The 26440-nt window shown below is 44.1% G+C and overlaps 1 protein-coding gene across 3 annotated transcripts; it reads right to left on the bottom strand.

Annotated features, from left to right (window-relative positions):
* Window positions 1–46: 46 nt before the first annotated feature.
* Window positions 47–24675, bottom strand: KLHL20 (kelch like family member 20). 3 transcript variants are annotated; one of them, XM_084527201.1, is made up of 13 exons: window positions 24600–24675; window positions 23564–23624; window positions 15816–16389; window positions 11442–11600; window positions 10154–10248; window positions 8823–8938; window positions 8251–8434; window positions 6972–7115; window positions 6669–6802; window positions 5876–6084; window positions 4200–4306; window positions 1888–1968; window positions 47–1803 (listed from the first exon to the last, which is right to left on the bottom strand). In XM_084527201.1, the coding sequence occupies exons 2-13, from the start codon at window positions 23584–23586 to the stop codon at window positions 1773–1775; spliced, it is 1857 nt and encodes a 618-aa protein (XP_084383327.1). In that variant the 5' UTR covers window positions 23587–23624; window positions 24600–24675; the 3' UTR covers window positions 47–1772. The 3 variants fall into 3 exon arrangements, with proteins under 3 accessions (XP_084383327.1, XP_084383328.1, XP_084383329.1); XM_084527202.1 differs by lacking the exon at window positions 24600–24675 and adding an exon at window positions 23741–23774; XM_084527203.1 differs by having other exon boundaries at window positions 1752–1968.
* Window positions 24676–26440: the final 1765 nt, after the last annotated feature.

The following is a 26440-nucleotide window of genomic DNA, read 5'->3' as shown; positions in this document are numbered from 1 at the left end:
ACAAACTATAGAAAACCACTGCTTTCAAGTAAAGGAACAAACAAAAAACAGCATAGAAGAAATTTATTAAGATAGCACTATTTATACAAGTTACTCATGCTAGAAAAAAGCATAAATGATAAATGTAAACATTTGTTTACAGAATACTTGTTTTCCTTGTAAAGGTGCAAATGATTTTCATATGTAAACACAATATCAACCTCGAGGGGAAAGGGGGCTTTTTAAAAACCTTTAATGACCCATTTATTACTGTAGTGTAATTTTTACTATATTCAAGCACATTAAAATGCTGAGTTACATGAATCAAACTATGAAGTTAAAGAACTTAAGATACCAGCACTGCCTTTTTCATCTCAAGAATTTACAGTCCTGTCCTCTTATTCTTTTAAAATCAGATTTAGTAAGGTCCAAAGTTACGTCAGGTGCAACAGGTCTTTCTTTCATACTGTACAGAAATTACAGTACAAACGTATCAGAACCTTTGAGTCTAGAGTTCCTCTTTCCTCTCTCCCCACCCCTGGGTACCTCTGCACTCACCAAAACATGACAAGTTACAGTGCCAGCAAAGAGTCCTTCCCCTCCAAACTCTTTCATGAGTCTCAGACCTTTCCCTGCTCAAAACCAGCCCAGAGAAAGTACATAAAAATCGCTAAAAGGGAGGTTACCATCTCGTCACGGTCGGTGTTTTACAATAGGAATTCTGAAGACACAGACAAGAGGCAGGAGGGCAGCTAAGGTGATGCTAGTCTAAGCATTTTTCACAGCAGGCACTGACTGCGGGTCTGCCACTCTAGCAAGAAGCTGAGGAGTGTTGATCTAGGCTAGTAAGAATTAACAGATGACACCTGCATACCAGCTTCAGACAAAGAGTGATATCTAAGTAGGCAACGTGAGAAAGATTTTTCTAAGTAAGCAACAAGTTGTTTCTAGGTTCATATACAGGGGCGTTGAGAGACAAAAGCTGAACTTCTGTACCATACACTGTACACTAAAAAGGCATTGTCTGAAATCCTTTTCACTCTCTTTTGGGGCATTTCACTGATTCAGTCAATAGATGAGAGTTCCAGTTCTACTTCTTGCCTCTAGCAAGACTGAAAAGATACACAGGGCACCCATCTTCATACCTCTCCTGTACTCTAAGAGACCCTAACACATACCACAAGGGTTGGAACCACAATAGCTTGCAGGACATAGCCCTGCCCTAACCATCAACTCATCAAAACTCAAATCGCACACGCACATATACATATATATAAAATACATATATATATGCACACATATATATGTATATAAAAAGCTGGAATCATCGCTGTGAGCGATACAAAGAAAATACATGATACAAATTAAATGAAAAAATAAATATACTCTGAGCACAGGAAAGCTTCTGTGCAAAGGTGGCACCTTGCAGGTCAAGTACTTTTTTTTTTTTTTTTTGAAGCTCTCTGTAAATAAGGCAAAAGCAATGTTTTCCATATCACTTTCCTCTTTCGCCCACCACACAGCTGCCACATCCACTGCTCACAGCAGGAGGGAAGGCAGGAAACCCTCTTCCTTGCCAGACTCCCATTATAGCTTGTAGTCTTTACATCAGTATTACTTACACTATAGCGACATTTACAGTTTGGTTTATTCAAAATTGTAGACTATTTAGAAAAAATACGGACATAAGCAACACTTCTACTTTTGTCCAGTGGTTCCCTGGAGTCTGACAACGTGGTCTCCCATTGGGCACACTCTGACAGAAGTCATTTTTATAGTTCCATAAGAAAGAGTTACATCGGGTCTAGACCGTTCATACTAGAGCTGCAAAGAGGTCCAGTGTCAACAAGTCTCTTCAGTTTTTCTAGAAACGAGAAGCTCGGGGGCTCCTTCCCTCTCGATGCTTACCATATATGAGATTCACAGTGTGTCATTTTGATAACACCTACTCCTCCTCCCAGCCGACGATAGTTCATCCCACCGTACAACCTGCAAAGACAAAGCTTCCGTGAGCAGACTGCTTCACCTCTTTCATGGAGCTACCAGGGGAAAGACTGAACCAGCCTTTGAAACCACAGTTACCCCACTGATAACCTCTGGTTACAGCGGATCGTGACAAGTTGCAGGGCAGCAGGCTTTTTATATACTTCCAAGGTAAACACTTCTATTTGCTTATGCCCTTCTCCATCAAAACAAAAATTGCTTCTTGTTTTGACACGATAGTTTTCTGTTACTTGAGTAATCACTTGCTTTCTCCCTGTCTCGTTGTGTGCGAGATTAAAAAAAAACAATTTACAGGCTGTAGCTGACCTTGGGCTAACGTTTTGGATAGCACTGGATCAAGGATAAGGTTGTCACTTACAATTCAACTTACATTTCTAATACCCTAAATTCATCTGATCTGACCAAGATGTAACACATCCCAAGCACCATCTGCTTCTCCAAGATATGCTACTGAAATGGTGCCTGCATTTCAGATGGAAATCTGATCCCTATAGACTCCAGTATCCTACTCACTTCAGCTGCATACTTCTGTGCCACTGAAGTCTACTGGCAGAAAGAGGAGCTCTTCAAACAACTCTTACTGATACCATTTGGGATTAACAAATTGTATCAGAAGAATTTCTCATCGGGCTACACACATACACTAAAAACCTTCTCAGAGCAAGAAGTTCAGCAAAGAAAAGGAAGACGACCAGATGTTGATTAGCTACATCGAATTAAGCAGGGGGAAAAGCCCACAAGCTACTACCTTGAACAACCTCCTAAGCTTCTGTGGAAGCCACGCCAGACAGTAACTCCTAATGCAATATATGTCATGGTTACAGTCACTGGAAGTAGCTGAAACAATGCAGCTAAGGAATATGAAGTACGTATTACTTTCTATTCAGCTGTTCTTTCCTCAGCAGTTCATAAAGCATTGACCATAGCTCAGCAAACAACGGGAAGGGTCTCTACTGCTTCTGATGACACCTTCTCTCAGAAGGATTAATTTACTTGTATTATTATACCAGAAAGAATAAGGACATTAATTTCTATTCCTCTCCCTCCAATCCTTCCTGATTACTAAAGGAACAAGAATACAGATAGGAGATTGAAACTTTATACTAATTAGATTTAGGAATAAACATACAGGTAATTGCTTTCGAGCATAGTTATGAATAGAAAAGAAATGGGAAATACAAACCAGCAATTTCATGATTTTCTCTCATCTTGTAAATCAGATGAAATTCTAATTGCTGCCTTCCAGATTTAAAGGGGAAGAACATCATATGCTCTAAGTATTTCATTTCAGCTCCTCCAGACAGATTTGGAACTCAGAGCCTCAGCTTGATAGCCAAAAATGAGTAGGCTGAATTCTAAAACACCATGACTGTGAGCTCGTTCTGCTAAGGGCAAGCGTGTTTTTGGAAGTAGAAGAGACTGAGCCCAAAATAAACAGAAGGGGCAGATCTCTTTCGGCATGCTTCATTGTTGTACATTCAAAAGCAGCATTTAAAAACAAATTAGGTTTTAGTATGACATTTTACCTAGAAAGACTGATAAATAGCTTTTGTCTGGGTCTCAATAACCTACCTACCTACACATGGCTTTCCAACCTGAAAAAAGATGCAATGAGACTTTATTCATTAAGTGTTAGTTACCCTTTGCAATACCAGGGTAAAAAAATAGGCAGAACTCACTCCCACTTCACCTAAAATGGAGTTAATGGCTGGAGTTCAAGCAGAAATTTGCAAGAAAATGTGTCTCAACTGCCCGTTACTCCTGTAGTCATGGACATGGGGATTGCAGTAGGTAAATGACATCAGGATATTAAAACTGTTCAACTTCCATCCATATTTAAATGGAGAAGTCATATTGTCAGGGAAGGATTTCACAGTCAGGCACCAGTGACAGATGCAAGCCTGCCACAAGGTTAGTGTGAGCAGCAAGTGCCCCTCGTATATAGGGATTTCTCAGCCTTAGACTGCATTTCTGGAATAACGTGGTAGCAACAGCTGAAAGAAGTTCCTGTGCCTTCACTTTTTTCCCCAATACAACCCTCTTTCTTACAGTTTCATGCAAACCAACAAGCTACAGTATGAAACTCATGCTGGTTACTGCACCAATTTCCTCATGATGGTGTATGTCATTTTTCTAATTTGCCTAGGACAGTTTCAGCTGGGTGGCAGCAGCCACAGCTGGAGATTGCTATTTGATTGTTTCACAAACTTAGTTACCTCCATGTGTTTGCATCCGGATCAAACACCTCGATGGTCTTCAAGTATGTTGTGCCATCAAACCCCCCCACTGCCATTAGCTGTCCGTTCACCACTGCAAGGCCAACCTGCAAAACAACCATCACAGATAGTCACTGTTTAGCTGGGATGTACTGAAAAGACACGTTCCTCAATGCATGCCCTGAAATGAATGGTTAAAAAAAGTATTAATAGAAGGGTTTAGTAATTGTATTTGGAGAAAGGCAATCTACAGTTGAGAATTTTTGGGGAAAAGAGGACAAACAAAATAGTATATTCTAGCTAGATGCATTCTAGGCTGATACAGGATGCTACACAGTCCAAATACTGGGTTTAAAATTACAAGACATTAAGAGGTTAATATACGTCTGAAAACAGAGAATGTCTCAGAGAAAGAGGAGAAGGTTCCCGGTATTACTAGCTACAAGAATTAGAACTGCCTGAATGGTTACAGACACATCAGGCCCTAAGCCTTTGCCAGCCAAAACACATCGTGTCCTGGACAGAACTTCTTGACGAGAACACACACACACCCCCGAGTATCTACCAGCCTACAGCCTGGAGTGCTTGCTTAAACTGTAACAGAACCATATATAAGCCTTGGCCTTCTCCTTTTGGGCTATGATTTGGACCATCTGTAAGCACCCTGGTCTCCAGCCTACCTTTCTACAGAAGTGCAAAACCACCAAAATCTCAAACTGTTCTATGGTTCAGGAAGGTCACCTCTATTGAAAACATTGTGGTACAGAGATGACGACAAGAACACTATGTAAAACACTCATTGTTTTGCCTCTGAGGAATTTAGAGCAAACTCAGGAGGGCTGCAGATACAAATGCATCTGTTGAGCAATTTCTACACAAAGCACATATGAAATAAATTCATAACAAAATAACACTTAATGAGTGACTAAGAGGGACAGTGCTGAACAGTGTACTATAAGCTTGAGGAAGGAAATATACATTCAGTCCCCAAAACCAGTCCATGAGCAAGTTATGATTCACACTTGCCTCACCAGACACTGAAATACTAACATACAGAATTAATCCATGCTTTACTATATAATCCAGTATCCAGCGATAAATATTCATAACATTTGCATCTGCCCAAGCAAGATGACTACTTAAAACACTGTGTTAATCTTTTGTTCAGATGCCTACTAAAAGCAGGAAGATTAGCAGTTGATGAAAACACGCTGTCACTTCCTATACCCACATGATTTGGTGAAGAGAAGCAACATTTTAAGTGAAAGCCCAAAAATCCTGTTCCCACACATGTAAAGGCAATGAAAAGGCTTAGCAAGAAGTTCATATCTAAATACAATTGCCCAGTTTTCCAGCTCTTTCTTCTGGGCAGGTAGGTTTGCTCATCTCTAAATTCATCCAAAGCACATTGCAGGATGAGACCAGGTACTAATTTGAATAGTGTTCTCTAATATTGAATGTCCCCGTCTTCAGGCATGTTAAGCAGCTGTCTATGCCTTGACACAACTACCACTTCACTCTCAAGTCTTAAGTTGCTTTGCCTCTTTGCAAACATTTCCCTCACAGAAGAATAGAGGTGAAAGTACAGAGGAAGCCAGAGGAAAATCTCAGATGATGCTCTGTCCCACGCTCTCACACGACGTACATTATAAGCAAGCAAACCAAGCCAAACTCACTCCACTCCGGCGGGATGTCATGGCCACAACAGGAGACCACTGGTTTGTTCGAGGGTTGTATCTCTCTGCACTGCTGAGCTCTGTCGTATCGTCTCTGCCTCCCACAGCATATATCATGTCTTGGTACACCGCACAGCCCAGGTGTTTCCTTCTAGTCCCCATGGGTGCAATCGTATGCCAGCGGTTCTCCTGGGGATTGTATCGTTCCACTGCAGAGGAAACGACATTTTTGGACAACAGGGTTGGCAAGCAGTGCTATTGCTCTATCTGTAAAGGCACTACAGTTTCCACACAGCAAAAATATAATGTACCAGTTTGTTCTGTCACTCTAATGTTTCCCTTCCCTAAAAAGGCTGCTATTCTCTCTCCTCTCTCCAATCCTACACAATCAATCATATAAAGCATCTTCGCTCAAGAATGAGTTGGCAGTGCTAGAAAATGATCTGCATTGGCATCTTGCAGTAGTTTGACCTTTGGTACCTTCCCTGCTGGGCAAGGGCTATTGCAGGGGGAAAAAAAAGATGTGCTTGCAGCTGTTATGCAAATGAACGAAGTATTGTATTCAGGAAACACTGCCAAATGCAGCATCAAGAAACAAAAAGACACCACACACAATCAGGTAATAGGGGTTCACAAGCTCATAGAGTGAATAACAATAGAGCAAAACCACACCTGAAGGAGAAAACACTCAGCAAACAACCATCACAATATTCAACTACTACCTGGAGACTTAAGGACAACAAACAGGACCGTGACAAGCTCTGACTGCAGTGAGGGACAGCAAAAGGCATACCAGTATTGAGAGGAGAAGTTCCATCAGAGCCTCCTACTGCATAGAGGAAGCCCCCTAGGACAGCCACTGCAACTCCCAGGCGCCTGGTGCTCATGGAAGCCACTCGAGTCCATTTGTTTTCTTTGGGATCATACCTGGCAGGGAAATAAACACCAGAGCTCAGCAAAGCATCAACGTCTTCACAAAAGAGGCAGAAAGACTCATCTTATTCTCTCCAAAGAAAAATCCCCATGAGATTTGAACATTTACCTTCTCTGAAGCTGATCTGCACCTGCTAAGAGACCCACTTTTAAAATTAAGTACCTTTCCACAATGTTGAGACAAGAGACACCATCCTGGCCACCCACGGCATAGAGGTAGCCCCCAAGAACTGCTACTCCAACACTGGTCCTGCAGGTGCTGGTGGGGGCCACGTCACTGCTCCACTGATTGGTCTTGGGATCATATCTAGAAAAACACCAAAGAGGACAAGTTGTTTGTCTAGGATGCTTCAGACTCCCCCATGCTTGGGAAGTACGGAGGCAGCAAAGTCTGCCTCTCTTGAGCTTGAACTGCACCACAACTATTTGTAAGTTGAGTAAGTATCCCAAAATGATGTAATGCATCCAACACGTTATCCCAAGGATGTTCAAACTGCAGCTTGGATGATTCAAACTGAAGATCAAAGCTTCAGACTCCTAAGAGAGCAGGTTACCAGGGTCTGGCTGACACATGGTAACTTACGCTTGTCCAGAGAGCAGCAGGCAGAGTTGCTCTGCTGGATGTTCTCTGCAGGTCACACAAGAACTCAGCTAGCACTGAGTGAGACCTGCACTTCTAGATAAAGATGAAGGAACCAGGTGGACTTGGGAGCCCAGAGACAAGAAAATACAGTGCAGAACATTGGAGACATAATGCTAGGGTCATGATTTGGGAGCCCAGAAGTACGCAAAGAGATGCGGAAAGAAGGGTAGGAATGAGATATTTGTATAGCTCATTGGATTTGTTAAAAGGAAGACACTGAGAGCGCTAGGAGTGCTTGAGTCATGGGGCTTTTAGCCATGCAGACTGCCATATGCTGCTCCCAGAAACAGGAAGCTTGACACAGCTTGTTTGACTTGTCTTCCACAGGTCTAAAACTGACCTATTTTCCTCCTCCTGTGTTTGCAAGGTTCCTTTATTCTGTAGTTACCAACCCACAATGAAATTCCAGGATGCTTTCCCTCAGCATTGAAGCTATGCATACCATAGCCTCACCTTCCTCAACAATGCTAAAAACAAACCAGCAAATGCAAAGAAGGTTAACCAGGATCATCACTGCTCCCAACTACAGCCAGACCCACCTCCTGCCTATTCCTTCCTTATACCAAAGGCTACATCTTCTCTCATTCAGTTGGGGATAACATGAGAAGGTGCTACATGTGAAGACCTAGTTCAGCAGTAAACCAACACAATATTGAAGGGGTGTCCACGTAGGTAACAGATTTCAGGTTTTCAGCAGGAAAAGAACACAGGTCACAAAACCAAACCATTTTTAAAAGGCTGCACCCAGGTTTAAATATTCAGAGCTAGCATTTTGCATACAGGCCTTATGAAGACCTACCTTTCCACACTGTTAAGATAAGAGGAACCATCGTGGCCTCCCACCGCATAGAGGAGGTCATCCAGAACACTGACTCCAACGCCACAGCGTCTTTTGCTCATGGAGGCCACCATCCGCCACTCGTTGGTCTGAGGGTCATACCTCTCCACACTGGAAATCGCATCCCCGCTGCACCAGCCCCCCACTGTAGGAACCAAACACAAGAAATGGTGTCACAGCAATGCACCAAGCTCACATATCGTACATGTGCCTCATACAAATGATCCCTCTGGACTTTGTGGCTACAGGTTTAAGGCTGACATCTCTCAGAGTTCCTCATTCCTCATTATAACTGGAAGACAATGTCATTTTCAAGGTGATTTACATAAGCTTGGGAGTACTGTGGCACTAATACCACCAAAAAGATAACGTGAGCAAGAAAATTAAACTCAAACCTCCAAATATTAACACACAGGTCACTTCAGAAAGATGTGGAAAAGATTAGGCTTACAGGAACGCTATCACCAGAAAAATAAAAAATAAAAAACACAGACTTGAATCTCCTGACTTAAGCCAGCAGGAGCTGTACACACCTGCAAAGAGTACTTCTCCACAGCGGATGGGTTTGCGTGGTCTGGTTCGTGGTCCTTGCATCAGTGGCCGCTCCTGCGGCAGCAGGAGATAGTTTTTGGCTTCATCCACTAAATCCCTGTGCAACACAGGAAAATATTAATTCCCAGAGCTGACGTGATACAGGTCTAAGGAAAAAGCACAAACCAAAACTGATGGCAAGAGCAGCTAGCAACAGTTGTACAATTTAGGTATTCACAAATCACGTAAGTGCATGAATAGCTCTAGTTAAAACACACACTGTCACCTAAATACTCATCAACTGCTTACAAGTCATTTACACAGTGACAGAAGTAGATCAGTATCAATATTTGGCTGGAGTTTAATATTAGATACTACAAGCTATAAAGACGGACTAAAAGAATGATGAGATTTGTCAGGCTTACTGTACAGAAAAGAAAAACCCAGTCTGCTTCAGGCTTAGTCTTAACAAATCAGTGGTTTTGCCTAGGAACAAAACAGGACTCGAAAAGCACACGAATACATAATACACACACGACCAATAGATGGAGATAGTACCCTTCTGATGAATATTTTCTCCATGAGCTCTGGCCAGCTCACAATGTCCATCCATTCATGACTTGTCACCTGGTCTAATCCTAATATTCCAAACCCTTGAATAAAACAAAAAAGAAAAAAAGTCCTCCTTCCCTCTAAAAGCGTGGAATTCCCCCAGTATGAATGCTTAATTCAGGAAGAGAACAGTTTAGCCTATCCATTTAGCTTTTCCACATTAAGCACAGAAAGAAAAATTGCGTGCTTCATAGATAATGCAAAACTCAGCAAAACCAGAAAGGTGAGACTTATACCACAAGAGAAGGAAACAACAGTTTCTTTGCACTAGCATTGCACAAAACAGCGGACTCTAATCCTTGAGTCCTGTGGAGTTATCAAAGTCAAGATGTTTTGCATACAGAAACTACTTTAAGTCATGAAGAGATTATGAATAAATACCATGGAAGTGGTAAGCTGCAATGAAGAGCCACGACTACAGAATTAAAAATGTGAAATGGAAAACAATACACTGAAGGGTATCTTACCAAAAGTCAACCTGTGTACCCAAAATCTGCTATTTCACTGAAAACTTTAAAAAAAAAAAATCCTGTATGGCACACTACCAACTATTATGCAAATAGGAAATGCTGTCTTGCATTTCTTCTCCTCCCAGTTGCAAAAGAGGAAACTGAGATATTACCCATTTACTAGTGACAAATAAACAGTTTCAGAGAACAGATGTAAATAAGGCACACAAAGACAACACAATCCTATTCTGTAAATTAGCAAGGAGATTTACCGGCATTCCTCATCGCTCTTAATAAGAGGATCAGAGCCCACGGTACCCACAAGAAACTTGGGACTCAGCAGTGGCAGACGGACATGCTGTAGGACCTGCAACACAAACCGGAACGTCATTGTAGATAAGTCACATATTCCCACACACATACAAAGAGAAGTAAAATTGAAAAAAAAAAAAAGAAAAAAAAAAGATTGGCTAACAAGTTTTTGATAAAGAGTTAATAATTTCTCTAGCAAACATCCATGGTCATTTACAATCCAAACTCTAGCATCTGAGTTTAACATAGCACAGCTTACAATACCTTCGCCTTTTCCAAATATCAGTTTGGATAGGCAGAAGGCAGGCAGGCAGTTTTTGAAAAGGGACAATCCCTTTATTAACTGATGAAAATCTGATTTATTAACAGATGAAAATAAGCTCACAATTGAAAACCTTCACAAAAATACAGATGTCAATATACCTGCCTGAAACACTAGTTAAACATTTTATCAACCATTTAGCTCTCTTAAACGTGAGTGGTATTGCATATAACAAATAACATCCCTTTCATAACAGCTTAGAATTCAGAAGCACAAACAGGTACAGACAGAGGGGCCTAAAAAGGCACACAGTTTAACACCATTAAGAAGAGCTAGCTTGAGGACAGCAGAGTTTTTGTTTGCTTTTAAATAATTTTCAAAAGCTTTCCACCTAATAAAGTTGCATTTAGTATCAGCATTTCCAAAGTAAAAACACCGAGGTAGACAGACTCTCGCTTCTTTTGATCAGAAAGCCTGGGACTTCAGAGGCTTTCCAGCTGACAGCTTTGTCAGAATGGGTGCTTCTTTGTGAAATGGCTTGGCCTAGATGAAGCACTGCATTTCAACAAAACCATTCTGACAAGCTCCAATATAAGATCGTGAGGGCTGTGGCATAAATCAAACAGCAGAGCTTAAAGACACACCTCAAATGAAGGCAAGCTTTTTCTTACCCACTATTTTTTTTTTTGTACAACACTCAAAGCAATCCAGGCAGGTTTGTCTGGACAGACCACTGGAATGATCTAGTTTGGCAAGTCCTACCTGGAAACAATTCAATAAAGCCCCTATTAAAAGGTCTAGCCACTGCATCTTTCAGCCTAGATGAAAGGAAACTGCAAGCCTTCTAACACAGGTGGAAGTCAGAGAGAACTACTGTGCCACTGCATGCGTTCAGAACTGTCACGCTGCTGTTACACCGCCGTATCAGTCCTCATTACTCTTCCCCTAGATAAAGCAGTCTCAAATGTTATTGTGCTCAGCATTACCTGTGGCAGCTGGGGTCTTCTTTCTTGAATGCTGTATTTCACCCAGGCCATCACCGCGTTGAACACCTGCTCTTCGCTGCGAACATTTAACTCGTCACTGGATATAATGTCAATGAGCTGATTGGCAGGAAGCAGCATGAACTCCTCACTCTCCATTACCTGGTTCAATGGAAAAAGCAGCAAAAAAAAAATGAGGACAGCGCCCAAAGCACCAGAACCTTTCACCACTCCGGCACTTCAGTGCAACTCTAAAGGACAGACAGCCCGCTTGAATTAGAAACCAAGGGACTGATCCAATGAAATCCCAAATATCCATCGCTGCCTTGACATCAGCACACGAAGGGCTTGCTGTATGGTACGAAACGCAGACCCTAGCAACACAGATGCAAGTGAAAAAGTATCACAGTTTTTTAGTATGACACTTTTAAAGGGTTAAACCACAGAACATACTGATCAGGTTCCAAAATTTAAGAAAAGTAAAGCCCTTCTTTAAAATCAGCCTTCTCTTTCACCACATGTAAAAATAAGGTTACGCAGGTGACAAATACTTGACTGAAAAGCAGCATCAAAATAGAGAGGATCTATTCACAAGGAATCCAAAGCAGAACACAGAAGCAAGTCTCAGAAATAAGTTACCAGAGGCACTGTAAAGAATACGGAAAATCTTCCTGAATGCCAATTTGCGGCAGAACAGAAAATATTTCTGGACAGGGAGACTGATTCATTTGATCCCGTCTCTTTCATTGGTTTTAAATATAGAGAGAGCACGTGTGAGTCCAAAGGCACTTAAGAGGGAATCAGAGCCTCCTAAGGACTCATCCCTTGTGAAATTCAAGCCACTGACAATCTGCAAACGCGTTAATTCCTTCGGTACCCAAGACAGCGACCGATTTCTCAGGAGGCCTTGGCTGCTGCTGGGGGACGGCTCGCACAGCACAGCCCAGAGCACGCGTGCACCAGGCTGCAGAATACCTCGGGAGGCTGCAGAGCTAGCACACCACTGCGTCTTCCGCACAGGTACCAGGTAGGTGGCAAAGCTGCAAGAAGCTAAGGGAAGAATTGCAGAAAAGGTTTGATTGATAACCATTAGCTCGACTTCCCCACGAGCATTTCCAGTCTGTAGCCTGTAATCCGAGAGATTCAGTAAGAGAAGATAAATATTGGCTTGTCTTTCTAATTTGCAACCACATTAGAATTGCACGACTTATGCTATGATTTGCAGCATAAATGAAAGAAAAATCCATGCTCATAATGATACCATTATCTCAACAGCAATTACATGTACAGTTCTTTTAATTACCTAAAGAAATGGCTTAAAAGCACTGAATAAATGTGCAGAAATTGCCCAGTTACTGGCAACAACAAATACTGCTAAAAAGAAACACAGAAAACAATCAGATCAGTCACCAGACTTTGTTCTGGGATCCTGTGGGCTTTCAGGGGCAGCGAGAGTCACAAGGTGGGCCCACGCACTTCTTCAGCCTCAGCCTGCCAACAGGGTGGCTCACAAAGGTCTGTATCAGCATTTTTCCAGTCTCCCCATCTCCTAATTTTACCCTGACAGTTTAAGCACTGCCTCAGACTCTGGAAATGGAAGCTCTGGAAATAACACTTACGAGTTAGGGTCGGTCATCCAGGCTACCCCTTCCACCCTCTGAAAACCCAGCTGCATCGATAGCCCTACAGAACTCAACGTACAGTAAAAGCACTTCTGCAAACCAGCCTATTACTGCCATGCAACTCGCTAGTTTACATAGTAAAACTAATTATTCAAAATGCTTAGGCTTATTTTGGCTTAATTATCAGGACACTAATAATTATCTGACTAGTATTAGTGGTCTGTTTGAGTGACTTGTTTACAAAATGTGAACAAAATCAGGGAAGTGTACAGTACTCGTGTTGTCTGCTGCACTTAGAATAAGTGTCAGAGTAGATAATAGAGAGTGCAATTTTTGGCTATTGATACAAAGTACGAGTTGTTCAGCCTTACGTGGATTTTCTCCCTTCACGCAGATGTCAGAGACCAAACAAAAAAATATGAAGGCTGTTCTCACACAGCGGAGCTGTTAATAGAACCATTTCACATTACACACACAAGATTCACTAGGGGTTTTAGGCAACATATTAAACTGAGGGAAATAGAAAACTTGGAAAAACATTTCACCGAGAAGTTAATGATGTAATGCAGTAATACACATAAAAATTAATAGATCTAGAGGTTAGCACAGCAGAGGACATAAAGCAATTCAGACTGCACTCAAAGTAACTGCATGGGCTGGCCGGATGCCTAGTGCTTAATATTTTACATTGCCATTCAGGAAATTCCCATCTCGTGTTTCTTTTTGCCAGCTTGGAAGAACGATGACCACACAGCCTCCGCAGAGGACGACATTTTCTAACGTTCTCTACCTCCACAGTGGAGGATGCTTAAGTAGCCAAGTCACTGGCTTACATCAGGGGCCACCAATCCACTCTCCAGATGGAAAATAACCAAGCCAAAACATGAGCCCAGCAAGGACCACCATTAACACGGGCTGCAGAGAAACAACTGAAAGCAAGGAGGGGAGCATTAGGGATGAAGAACAGCAAAACTCTTGGAGTACTGAAAGGGACACCAAAGCCTGCCCAGGCCAAACAGTGAGCTAATCTAAGCTGTTGTTTTCCAGAGGCCATGATTTAGTTGAGTCAATCGTAATTCACATCATCTTGGAGGAGGAGAGTGTTTTCTAGAGTGCAAAACTTGCCTGTGTGTGCTTTCACAGGGAAAACAAACACAGGAAGCTATCTTTGAGAAACTGCGAAAGAAAAGAACCCCGTAGTGTGCAGCTCTTAACAGCCAGCTGCAAGTATTAATGCTAAAACATTCAAATACAAAATTGTTATGCTGTTAAGAAGTTATTTAGAGGCTTGTAAGCATGCCCTACTCATGTAATAATAAGAAGAGCACTGCTCAAACCATTAAAACCACCAAGTACTGAAAATAAACAACCATCTGGTTACCATCCTGCTCCCGAAAAAAAAACGCAGAAGAATAGAAATGCAGAGCAAGCAGAGAGTACATAAAATGGTCAGATAAAACATAGGGCTTTTTGGGAAATCACCAAGTTCCAGAAAAAACAGCCGCATGTTAAACAGCAAATTCTGTTTTCCAGTCTTTATGGTTAGGAAAGCCAGATTTAATTGCAACTTTTAGAGTAAGCTGCTGTCATGTGTCTACAGTTAGATAGCAAGCATTGTCTCCAGTGTGCCCAACAGTCAAGTTCAATTGTGTTTGCTTCTGCTCATAATTTTCTTAAGTATTATCTGACTGAAATTAATACAATTCCAATCTGTTCCCTCCAGGGGGGGAAAAGAAAAAGTCTGCAAGCTGCAATCAATCACACAGTGCCACTTCTCTGGAGAAACTAAATTAGCATCAGTACCCAGTTCCAGAGTTCCTCCTGCCTTTGGAAAGGATCTACCTGTGAAGCAGGTGAACAGAAGAGCCTGTTGTGGAGAAACCTACCTGCTCCAAGGGACAGAAGAACACCGTTTCTGGAGAAGTCAAGAGATGAATCTTTCTACCAGGGGAAAAACCTTCATACTGAGAGGACCCACTTCCAAAATTTACATAAATTCTTGCGCCTCCAATTAGGGCTCTGGCAAGACACCACTTACAGGCATCACGCTCTTTTCTGCATCTGGGTGTAATAGTTAAGTAAAGACCCACTCTTTTCCTAGTACTGCTCAGGGAATCCTTCATTATGCTGATCCTTCCCTAAGCTGGGAGATAGCAACTTTTTTTCCTAAAAAAAATCTTATGTGAAGAATTAACGAAGCAAAACTAATTTGATTTATAAAGGTCAGCCAAAAAATAACCTAGTTAAATTACTTTAAAACAAATTCTGCTGAATAATAGATGCAAAAAATCCTGTTTCTGCTGCAGCGAGAGTTGAAGACTCCTCTGAGGCAGCTGTATGCTCCCCACACACACCCACATCCAATCCCTCTACTTAATACTTTTTTTTTTTTTTTCTGATGTATTGTTCTTATTTTAAGGCCCCTCCAATCACAAATACTTCTGAAAGGGAAGTGCAATACCACACAGTTGTGCAGAGACCTCAGATGCAACACCAAACACCAGTAATGCCTGTGGCCCTGCCTTCCACATCACATTCACCACAGAACTCCAGGGGATGAAATGCCACAGATCACACACACAATAACAGCACAACGTAGTCCTGCAGGTACCTCTTCTGTCTCTGTTCCCCAGCTAACAGCTATCATCCATCATTATTAGCAGACCAAATGGCAAAATTTGGAAAGAAGCATAAAGTAAGAGCCGCCCAAAGGTCTCACGTTTTAAGCCACGGTTCCAGCACAGGGGCTCCTTACCTCCTGGAAGTTGTGCTGGGTGAACTTGTCAGCAATCCTCAGCAGTTCACGGCATGAGTGAGTATCAGCAAAAGCTCGGATGCCCAGGCAATTGGAAGGGTCCAACTGTCTCTTAAGGAACTCGCAGCAGGCCTCCTGGATCTCGGCCAGCTGGAGAAGGCAAGCAGCTGGCAACAAGGTCTGGACATTCCCCTCTTCCACAGTGATCTGAGAGGTGTAGGCAAAGTCAATGAGCAGTTCCATGGCCCTTTCATCGATGTCTCTGATCACGACTTCTGTCTGCCGACTCTCCGCCAGCTCCCCGGTGAACATGGCTCGGAAGTAAGGGCTGCAGGCTGACAGGATCACCCTGTGGGCGTAGATCTTCTTCGCACCGACTACCAGCACCACATCGCACAGCTCCCGGTGCTTCCGGAGAAGATTGATGACCTCCAAAGTTTGTCGAGGGTGCTTGTCGGAGATGTAGGGCATGCGTGCAGGCTGTGGCACCCCTTCCGGCAGTTTGTTGGGATCTCCGAGTGTGCAGCGGCTGGTCACGTCCATTCCGGTCTCTCCTGGTCGAGTACTGGTACACCTGCAGCACGAGACAGGACCATCAGCAGCTCATCGATCACTGACAGCCAAAGCTTTAATGCTCACACCAATTACAGGTGCAAAAACAGCACTGCCTGTAGCTCCGCGTGAGAACGTGAAAATAAATACACACAAAAAGAAGCGGTCTCAAGCCAAAGTGTACCTAGAAATAAACAAATGTCCACCTTCAGGCTTATATTTATATCTATTTTATATGCTTTTTATGACATGCTGCTGTAACATCCAACTACACATACATATTTATTAACTGAACCTCCAAAGAGCCTTGTGTGGTAGAGAAATATTACCCCCCATTTCAGAGACAGTGACTCAAAGCAATGAAGATTATCTGACTGCCCCATTCTCACTTGAGTTTTGTCAGTGCTGGAGATGGATTTGCACTGCAAAGAATTCCAGTCACATAATTTAACCAAACTTCTCTGCTCTTCCACCTACCTTTTTTTATAGGGTCACTCATCACTGATACCTGAACATGCTCAACTGTCACACAGACTTGGGTAGCTTAAAATGGCCCGAAGCCTACAACAAGGATCTTTCAGGTTCACAAACTATCCATTTAATCATTACCTCTTCTGTTATTTTTGAATTATGGGAGCTTCTGACACAATCCACCATCCCTGACACATTTCAACAAAGGTTAATCCTTTCCAAGAATGGCAGACTAGGAACTGCAGAAGGCGACTGGGATTATCAAACCAACCAGAAAAAGTCAAAAACAGAGTATTCAACAATTAGCCTATGAAAAAAAAAGAAAGAAAAAAGTCTAGGTAGTAATTTTAGAGATGAGAAATCATTTGGGAAGGTGCAAGCTAAGTTTCTGGCACAGAGTAGGTAAGAAATACTGTCCTGCTAGCTCCGTGCATAATGTTCTAGCTACTTGCTGTTCTTCTTCACATAGCTTCAGCTCTCTCTCCTCCATCCCTCGCATCCCCAAGTGGATGTCAGCTCCGCCGTGGTTGAAGTGCAACATCCCTCTGTGCAGCAGTGCTGAGATGATGCTTGGTGCCCCGTCTGTAATGGTGACAACCCCACACGGCTCCTGGATGCTAACTGGAGAGAACAGGAATGCAGGATTGCCCCGAGCCCTCCTGCACGTCTGTAGGGATGAACCAAGCTGACACATCTCATACCTCACTTTGCAAGCTGTCTGCCAACATCCCCGGCTTCACTATCACATTACCACTGAGTTCAGCCATAAACAAGAAAGGAATTAAACCCAACTCTGCTTTCAGCAACCCGAGTTTGCCGATCAGTGCACACTAAGCGCGCCACACACTCACCTGAGACGTCATTTTGCATGCTCAGAGCATTATTTCTGCCCCATACCATATATGCAATTGCTAAAAAGGATGCAACAGCACCTATTAACTGCTATGGAAATAAAGAAAACATAGGAAATTCCACTTCAAAAGAAAACATCATTTGGAGGAAGTAAAATATACAGAGCAAAGCATCAGAGTGATGGTAGCTCTGAGTAACCACTGAGCGCACAGGCTGCTGGAGGTATGCTGAAAGAGCCAACACACATCTTATCCATTCCCAGCTCCTCTGGTGCACTGCATTTGGGAGCTACACTACCTCACTTTGTTCATACTAAGAGTTAAAACGAGATCGCTCTGCCATTGCTCGATGTATTTTGCAGCATGCTTGAAGGAAAGGATTAAATAACTCACATCCTTTCCTCTCATTATTATGTCAAATGCGTTTTTTAACCACAGGGAAACCAGTCTCTTTGCAGCAGTTCAAATTATTCACTTGCATCTTAGACTGTTTTCCCATTCCCCCCACACCCTCTCCTTGATCATCGCGTTCAGATGTTTCAGACCATTACCTCTTCCTCATATCTTACTTACACAGATCCAGCTGGGTCTCCCCTCTGGGTTTTGCTGCTTGCTTCTGCTCAGCCTCTGCACCTTAAATGCCTTGGCTTTCTTTTTAATTTATTTCTTATTTTGTTTTTAATCCCTACTCTTATCTTTCTTCTATCCATCACTGCTCTCCTTTCTTGACACCTCTGACAAATCCTTCTGCTGTTACCCTGCCTCTCACTCTCCTCCACCCACTCCTGTCCCCCACAACCCAAGTTCACCTTGTGGGGTGACGATCACTTCCAAAGTTCCTCACCGACAGTGCAGCTAAACACTCCTTGCAGTAGCAAAATAGAACTAAATTCAACGGTACTCCTACAAAAAAAAATCAAGAAACCTTGGCTAAAGATTAATTTACCTAATGGGCTTTCTTTTGTAGTCCTCAGCAGCGAAGGCCAGAGGATAAGTAATTTAATCCCTCAGCCAAGGGATGGAGAAAGGTGGGGACAAAATCCTCCTGTACTGAGTCTATCTCTTGCTAAGCAAGCAAAATGGATTTTGTTGTGCTTTGGGGATTTAAAGCTGTGTCAAACCCCTGGGGGAAGGAAAAAAGAAAAAAGAAAATAAAAAGGCCTGATTGAGATGCTTGCTGCCGTAATAATTTTGGGCAGTTGGTCATAACCAGGCTGTCTGTCAAAGCATCTCACCATAGAACAAGCACCCCTGAAGCTGACACCCATTTCACACAGCTACAGACAACAAGACACGACCTAGGACTGTGACAGGAGCTCCTTTAGGGGAGCAGGACCCCTTCGCCATGCCCCAAAACATACCAGGCTTTCCTCAAACAAAGGCGAGCCCCTAAAAACACCCCTAAAGCTCTCTCAGAGAGCTTTTTGGGTCGGCACTGATTCGAACTCCAAAAGAGACTGGATTAAGGCTACGACCCCATAAGGATCGCAGTATGCCCTGCCAACACCACCACCCAAAACTCCTCGATGGAGCAGCTTGTGCCAGTCACATTTGGGCCTAGCCCTGCTGTGCCAGGCCAGAAGAGGCTTTTCTCTCCAAATCTGACTGCTGAACATATCTCAGCCAGCTAACTGAAAAGGAAACTGCTTAGTAAGAACTGCAGGAATTTCTGCATTGTTTATCCGAGTGCGCCCATTGTATCCAGCCTCCTTCCTTCGGGAAGGAAAGTGCTGGTTAATGATTAAAGAAAACTGAATGGATGGAAAAAGAACAATAAGCAAATTAGCACTTCTGATTCATCCATAACTTATCTGTGGGCAATGCAGAAGCTAGTGATCAATGGGCTCGGCAATTTCCATCCTGGATCAAGCCAGATGCTGGATGTTAAGCACCGTGGGTTGCTGCTATGCGCAGGCACAGAAGTGTGAATTAAAAGGACACCGTCCAACGGCATGCATCTCCACAAGGATAATAATTTCACTGCATTATGTGTGCATTATGCATATATATGCATAGAGAATGAAACGATGACTCAGTAGCTTAGAGGTGTGAAAGGCATAAGGCAGCACTTGATTCTCACATGCTAGGCTAGCTGCTGCCCCCCCCAACACATGCTGCTCCTGAATACTTGGGGTGATTAAGAAGAGTTGAGGGCCGAAGAAGAAATGTGTATGCGAGGATAAAAGATTCCTGCTCAGCTATGCAGATATTCTGGGATTAGCTTCCATCAAAATGCAGGACTGGGGAAATCAGCAAACACAATGGGATTAAGAAAGGGCTGACAAAGGATCAGTTTTTGTAGCACACTGCCGAAAAGTACAAATGGGAACGCAGACAGTCTGCCACGCTGGCAGATAAATAGGCTGCTCTACCTCCATTTTATTCATCTATGCCAGTTCCCAAAACTTCAATCATTAACACAGGCATCTATGAGACACCCATCCTTACTGCACACAGCAGCTTCTTCAAAAGTTCCAAAAATATCAAAGAAAAATACTTTCCAATACTGTCACAGAGCTCCTTAACTTTAAAGTCAGAATGGCCTGCATTTTTTTGGTTTAAGATTACGTCCGCGTTAGCATGAGATTACAAGAAAGCTTTAATGTAATTCTGAAAAAAACAATAGGCTGACATGAAACAGAGACCCATGAAATAGAACAAGTAACAGGCTGAAAAAGTCAGCTGAAATCATACATTGCTCTCATGGACTTCAGTAGCAATGGATTTTATCAACAAACGAAGATAATGAACCAAGCAGTAGCAATTTCTGTCAAAGCCTAGCTTTGAATTCTATGCATACACAAAGAAAAGGTTTCCTAGACTTATTACAGAACTGCCAGGACAAAGACCTTCGGTCTACTACAACACTGCCTACCAAGTAAATGGAAATGCCTAATTGTGGCAAACAAACCTCTGAATTAATTAGAAATCTAATTATTAGTAAAAAATACTGCTGACTTCTTTTCTTACCTAGACAGCAAGGTTTAGGCACACGTCAACAAGGCTGTTATGCAAACAAGCACATATAAAATAATACTGCTGCCAGGTTTATGACTCAAAATGAGGGCAGCAGTGATCCGCCATACACATCCCTATTTATGTTGCTTAGTTGGCTTTTCATTGTCCAAACCCAGAAATCACTCAGTTTCACCAAAAATGAGGATGCTGATGTGCGGAAAGATGAGTTTGTTCCTTGAGACTTCCAAAAACCCTCCTAAATTTTTTGCAGTTTGTCTTGGAAAAGCAACCAGTTCATTTCCCCAAGCACAACACCAGGCTCTGCAACCTCGCCTCCTTGGCAGGGTTTGGCTGCCTGCACTGAAGCCAGCTCCAACACAATGTCGTTGTCACCTGGGAGCAAGCAGGCTGCTGGAAAAGCGCTTGGTGAAAGAGCCAGGAGGTCTCCCACTTGGCCTGGGAGCTGCTCCAGCCCTTGTGCCTTGCCTGAGCTATGTTACAGGCACATCAGCACCTGGCCACATACCCCACTGGCACTGACCTCCTGGGCTGGCTTTCTGCTTTACCCCAGCCCTTCCCCATCACTACAGACTTGCCTGATGATTGCAGGACTCGTGGTCACCAGATGTGCTCTGCCTTCTTTGCCCAGGTGCTGTTGGACTTTGCCCTTCTTGGTGAGGTCCCCTCTGCCTTGCTGTTGCCTTCAGCAGAACAACTTCTCTTGCCGCTCCCTGACAGTGAGAAAGCGCAGCCTGCCCCAGCTACCACTTCACTTCTGATGCAAGATAAATCCTGCTCAAACATCAGTGCATTCACTCTGCTACGATCCTGACAGGAGCGGCTGCAACTCATTTTCTCTTCAAATTGTGCTTCCCATCCCCTGGACACTGTACGCATTTGATACCAAGTCACCATGCTTGTTAACACAAACACAGACCAAACCCAGCTCCCCTCCTCTTGCAGGATCTGCCACGACTCTCGCTCGTGGTTTGAAATGGCTGCAGAGCCCTGAGTACAAGGATGAAAGCAAGTGCTCCCCCAGCTGCTTAGCTGCACTTCATAGGAAGATCTGGGAGCCTGAAACCCAGTCAGGAAGCTTTCATCCTTTTCTGCTAAAATAAGCAGTAGAACAACAAACAGAAATTTTAACAATCCACACAGAGGCCCTTCCAACACAAGGATATTCAGGAACTGAAGTCCACAGCCCGCTGTAGAGCCACGCTTGTCAGGCTAGACTGCAGCAATACAACGCATGCAGGCACAGTGATCCACTGAAGGGTTAGCCCAAAAATAATGCCTGGGTAAGTCTGTCAAACACAGCATCCCTGCTCGGCACTGGCTTGCCACAGAGGGAGGGAAAACAAAAAGGTAGTGAAAGGTCTGAACCAGAAAAGAAAACCTCTCCTTCTTCAGCCCAGTGCTGTTACCCAACACCAGAACTACGCCGGCCTGAGTGGCAGACAGAACTTCTAGGACAGCAAACCTAAGGCCATAACCCCCAGAATACCTCTGAACTTCAGCACTTTTGTTCTCTGCCTCAACACCACAAGTAGAAATCAGCAGACAAGTTTACAACCTCGATTTTCCCATTAGGAGCCCGAAAATAAAGGAGAGAAAACACGAACACAAGCCCAGCTATTCACAAATTCCATGCTATTTTGCAAGAGCATTTTGATAAATGGAGTACAACATGAAAATCTGAAGAGATATGGTTTTACGTTAGTTAAGATTTAAACAGTCTCAGCTGCAGAAGACGAAGATGGAAGGGAGCTGGTCTGCTACTTAATTTGTCTCAGAGTAAAAAAGAACTCACAATAGAGCCATATATACATCCTCACTGTCTAAAAACCACATTTCTTATCTCGGCAAAAATACCAAACAATACATAGCCTCAGTGATGCCCATATCATGTCCCAAGGTTTACTCATTAGCTTAACTGAAGCAGCAGCACAGTCTTTTTTGTTGCACTTGAGGGGTTTATTTAATTAAACAACAGTGTCACTCCTCAAGGGTTTAAATGATTATTTATTTCTTACCTCCTTCTACAACATAGAAGTCAGAATAATATTTTCTGCAAATGCTGCAGCTAGATACACTCTATATATTCATGTACAGTTACCATTCCTTGTCTTCTCTCACACTAACATTTACAGAATTAGCCATAGTAAAGTTTCCCTACTTTTAACATCCTAGAGTACAGACAGCCTGGGCAATTTGCATTAGTTCCCTTTACTTCATTTGGAGGTGTAAAACTTCAGGATGCTTTGCTTCCACACAGCTTGCATGCAGAAATACATCTGCTGTTAAGACTTGCCATTGCACATTTGATAGTGCACAACAGCTAGAACCAGCAATCCCGTTTGCCAACCTGCCGTCATGCTAATTTACTGGAACATTTTTTTTCCTTCTACATAACAGATAATGTTTCTGACATAACCACAGCAAGGCATACGCCAGACTTAAACTTCAGCTGCATCTTCAGCTCATTAGAACAGAGGCAGCTGGCATCCATAATTAGAAGAGGAAATCTCCTTTTCACCCAAGACCTTACCCCATCAAAGGAGCTAAACTCCTTCAGTTAAGGGGAAAATAATACCCCTTAGAAATCATTTTTATTCCCAGGCAGTTTATTTCACACAATCATAACACAAAAGTAATTAAATACTGGATTTTAAATGACAGTAAGTGAGGGGGGGGAGAGGAGAATGGAGAATTATAGCTTGTTTCCATACCCTTTTTCTAGGAACATATTGAAAGCTAAATACATAGAAGCAAGGACTAAAGATAAATGCTTTATATTCTAATTCTCCTATCCAGGTCTTTAAAAAAAAATAGTTTTATGGTGTAGGCACTTCTGAAACCAGCTCACATTATACTGTACTGGGGTAAGAGAAGGACAATTGGTTTTCATCTTACCTGCGCATTGGCTTTCCGTCCATGCACCGTGAAGAGAAACCTTCACTCTACACTTCAAGACCTGATCCAAGACAAGAAATAAAAAAGGTGAAGCAAGAGTCTTCTTTCCTCTTCGGTCTGACTCTGGGCCAGCAGAACTGACCACACGCACATCCTCACATGCCTTCAAGCTCTTACCCAGCTATAAATTCACAGCCCAGATTAACGACGTCTAGATTGCAGAGAATAAAGCAGAAGAAAACATAATCATCATTAAAGGTAATTTCACTGCAGCTGCATAATGATTCTTTAGGCAAACGGCACACACAGATCAAAGCCAGCAAACCGTCTGCCTCCCCAAATCCTTCTAACTCCTCCACCAAAGGACAGTGTCTCGAGGAACCGGGTGGGCTCCCTCTCACACCTCGAGCAGAAGCAGCTCTCTCCCTGAGATTCAGCAGAGATCTAAGGCAGCCTGGCACCCTCCAAAAATCACAGAATTCAATGCAAGATAAAACCAGGGCCTGGAAACTGAAGATAACTGCGTGCCCAGAGGTAAAAGCAATGCTAATATCGGGACTACACCTGCAAGGATTACTGATGCTGCCTGGTGCTGGCCACGTCCCCTCTACCTGCCTATTTTCTGAGAGGTTTAACAGCTGCAAAGTGCACAGCCCGTCCATCCCGAGCCACTAATTTCTGATTTTAGCGTAGATTATCCCTGCTTTAGAAGGGCACCCACCACCTCAATTCCAGTTTTAAGGTCTGAGCGAGGAGTAAATTTACTTCAAGCGTTATTTAAAGCAGCAAGCACGTCTTCTTGGAAGGATGCTGTGTCCCTGCTGACACGCACCGCCTTCCCCCCACCCAAAAACGGGGCGAAGCGGGCAAACTTTAGGCAAAACCACCAGACTGCGGCTCCCCCGCTGCCTCCCCCCCGCACCCTGCGGACACCCCCAAACCGCTGAGACCCGCCCCGAGCCCTCCCCACACGCCCCAAACGGGGCTGCCCCGCCGGCTCCGTGCCCCCCAAAGCCCGGCTCCCTCCTCAACTCACGCCGGGCGCGGTCCCGGGCCGCCGCCGTGGGTGCCGAGCGGCAGGAAGCGCAGGGCCCGCACCGCCCCCAGCCCCGCCGCCACCGCCGCCCGCCCGCCCCTTCCGGCCCGGCCCCGGCCGCCCAGCGCCGCCCCCACGCCGGGGAAGCCCGAGGGGGGCGAGGGGCAGGGGGCTCTGGGTGGTTGGAGCGAGGGCTGGTGGCCGCTCTGCTCAGGGTGGTAGTCAGCACAAGCAGCAGTGTGCTTCCTCAGCACAAAGCGCTCAGGCTGAGTCTTGCCCTTGTGTGACTTTCTCCCTGGTTTCGTGCCCACTGGGATGCTCCCCCTGTGGGTTTTGGGACAACATACCTGCAGGGGAATGGGAAAAGCTGTGAGGTGCCCCCCAGCCCCAGCAGGATGGACCACATCCTAACAGGGTGCCCCTGTCCCGCTGAGGTTTCCTAGGGGTGCCCATGGCCCTGGTGGGTGCCCAGGACCCTGTGAGTCATGGCCCTGGGGGACTAATTCCAGAATATGAGAAAAATCTCAAATATTTTCTTTAGATAGGATCTTATGTGAAGCTATTTTATTCATGATTGCAATGGCGGGCATCCTGTCAATTAGGAGCACATTTTAGTAAACAAATCCTAACCTTTTATTCCTTATTACCTTGCTCACCTCCCCTGTTTCCTCATAGGCTGAGTACTACAGGTTCACAAGCTACTCAACGCTCCGCTATACCATATATCACAGAATCACAGAATTTCTAGGTTGGAAGAGACCTCAAGATCAGATGTACAAATGAGACCTCAAGATACATGTACAATTTTTTTTTCAACCCTTTAATTTCTCCTTTCTTATGTTTTGAGAACTTGTGATCTTTGTTTTACTGTTCTCACACTGCTCATCCTGTTTTCTCAAGCTTCTACCTTGTTTTGGAACAGCGAGGCCTTCTACTGTCCGCTTATCTACTTAGCATTTCTCCTTGTTATGCCTACACAGCTACCTTGGAATACAGAAAATTAGCTCTCTACTGCAAAAACACAACTTTGTTTCTCACAGCTCCACTCCTACTTCACAACACTTTACATTTGAAGGCTCTGCATAGGGACCTGGAAAGGCTGGATCAATGGCAGAGGCCGAGGGGATGAGGTTGAACATGGCTAAGTGCCAGTCCTGCACTTTGGCCACAACGACCCCATGCAGTGCTACAGGGTTGGGGCAGAGTGACTTGAAAGATGTGCAGACCAAAACCATCTGGGTGTGTTTGTCGATGCTCGCCTGAGCATAAGCCAGCAGTGTGCCCAGGTGACCAAGAAGGCCACCAGTGTCCTGGCTTGTGTCAGGAATAGTGCAGCCAGCAGGGCCAGGGAGGTGGTCGTCCCCCTGTACTCAGCTCTGGTGAGGCCGCACCTTGAGTGCTGTGTTCAGCTTTGGGCCCCTCACTATGAGAAGCACATCGAGGCCCTGGAGCGTGTCTAGAGAAGGGCTACGAAGCTGGTGAAGGGCCTGGAGCACAAGTCCTGTGAGGGGCGGCTGAGGGAACTGGGGGTGTTTGGGCTGGGGAAGAGGAGGCACAGGGGAGACCTCATTGCTCTCTGCAACTCCCTGAAAGGAAGGGGTGGGGAGCTGGGGGTCGGCCTCTTCTCACAGGTAACTAGCAAAAGGACTAGGGGGAATGGCCTCAAGTTGTGCCAGGGGAGGTTCAGGTTGGAAATTAGAGAAATTTCTCCTGAGAAGAGCAGTCAGGCATTGGGATGGGTTGCCCAGGGAGGTGGTGGAGTCACTGTCCCTGGGGGTGTTTGAGGAGAGGTTGGACATGGTGCTGGGCGACATGGTTTAGTGGGTGACACTGGTGGCAGG

The sequence above is a fragment of the Aythya ferina genome (genome assembly GCF_964211825.1).
Source record: "Aythya ferina genome assembly, chromosome: 8".
NCBI classification, from domain to species: domain Eukaryota; kingdom Metazoa; phylum Chordata; class Aves; order Anseriformes; family Anatidae; genus Aythya; species Aythya ferina.
The sequence above is the reverse complement of the archived record's forward strand: the minus strand, read 5'-3'. Positions and strand labels throughout refer to the sequence as shown.

Bases quoted from the DNA above. Each gene is read 5' to 3' on its own strand.
- KLHL20 (XM_084527201.1), bottom strand. From the start codon at position 23,586: ATGGACGGAAAGCCAATGCGCAG. The intron at 11,601-15,815 runs GTAAGGAGCCCC...CCATTGAACCAG, and splicing joins CCCAGCACAACTTCCAGGAG to GTAATGGAGAGTGAGGAGTT. The intron at 8,939-10,153 runs GTAAATCTCCTT...TGTGTTGCACAG, and splicing joins AAGAGCGATGAGGAATGCCG to GGATTTAGTGGATGAAGCCA.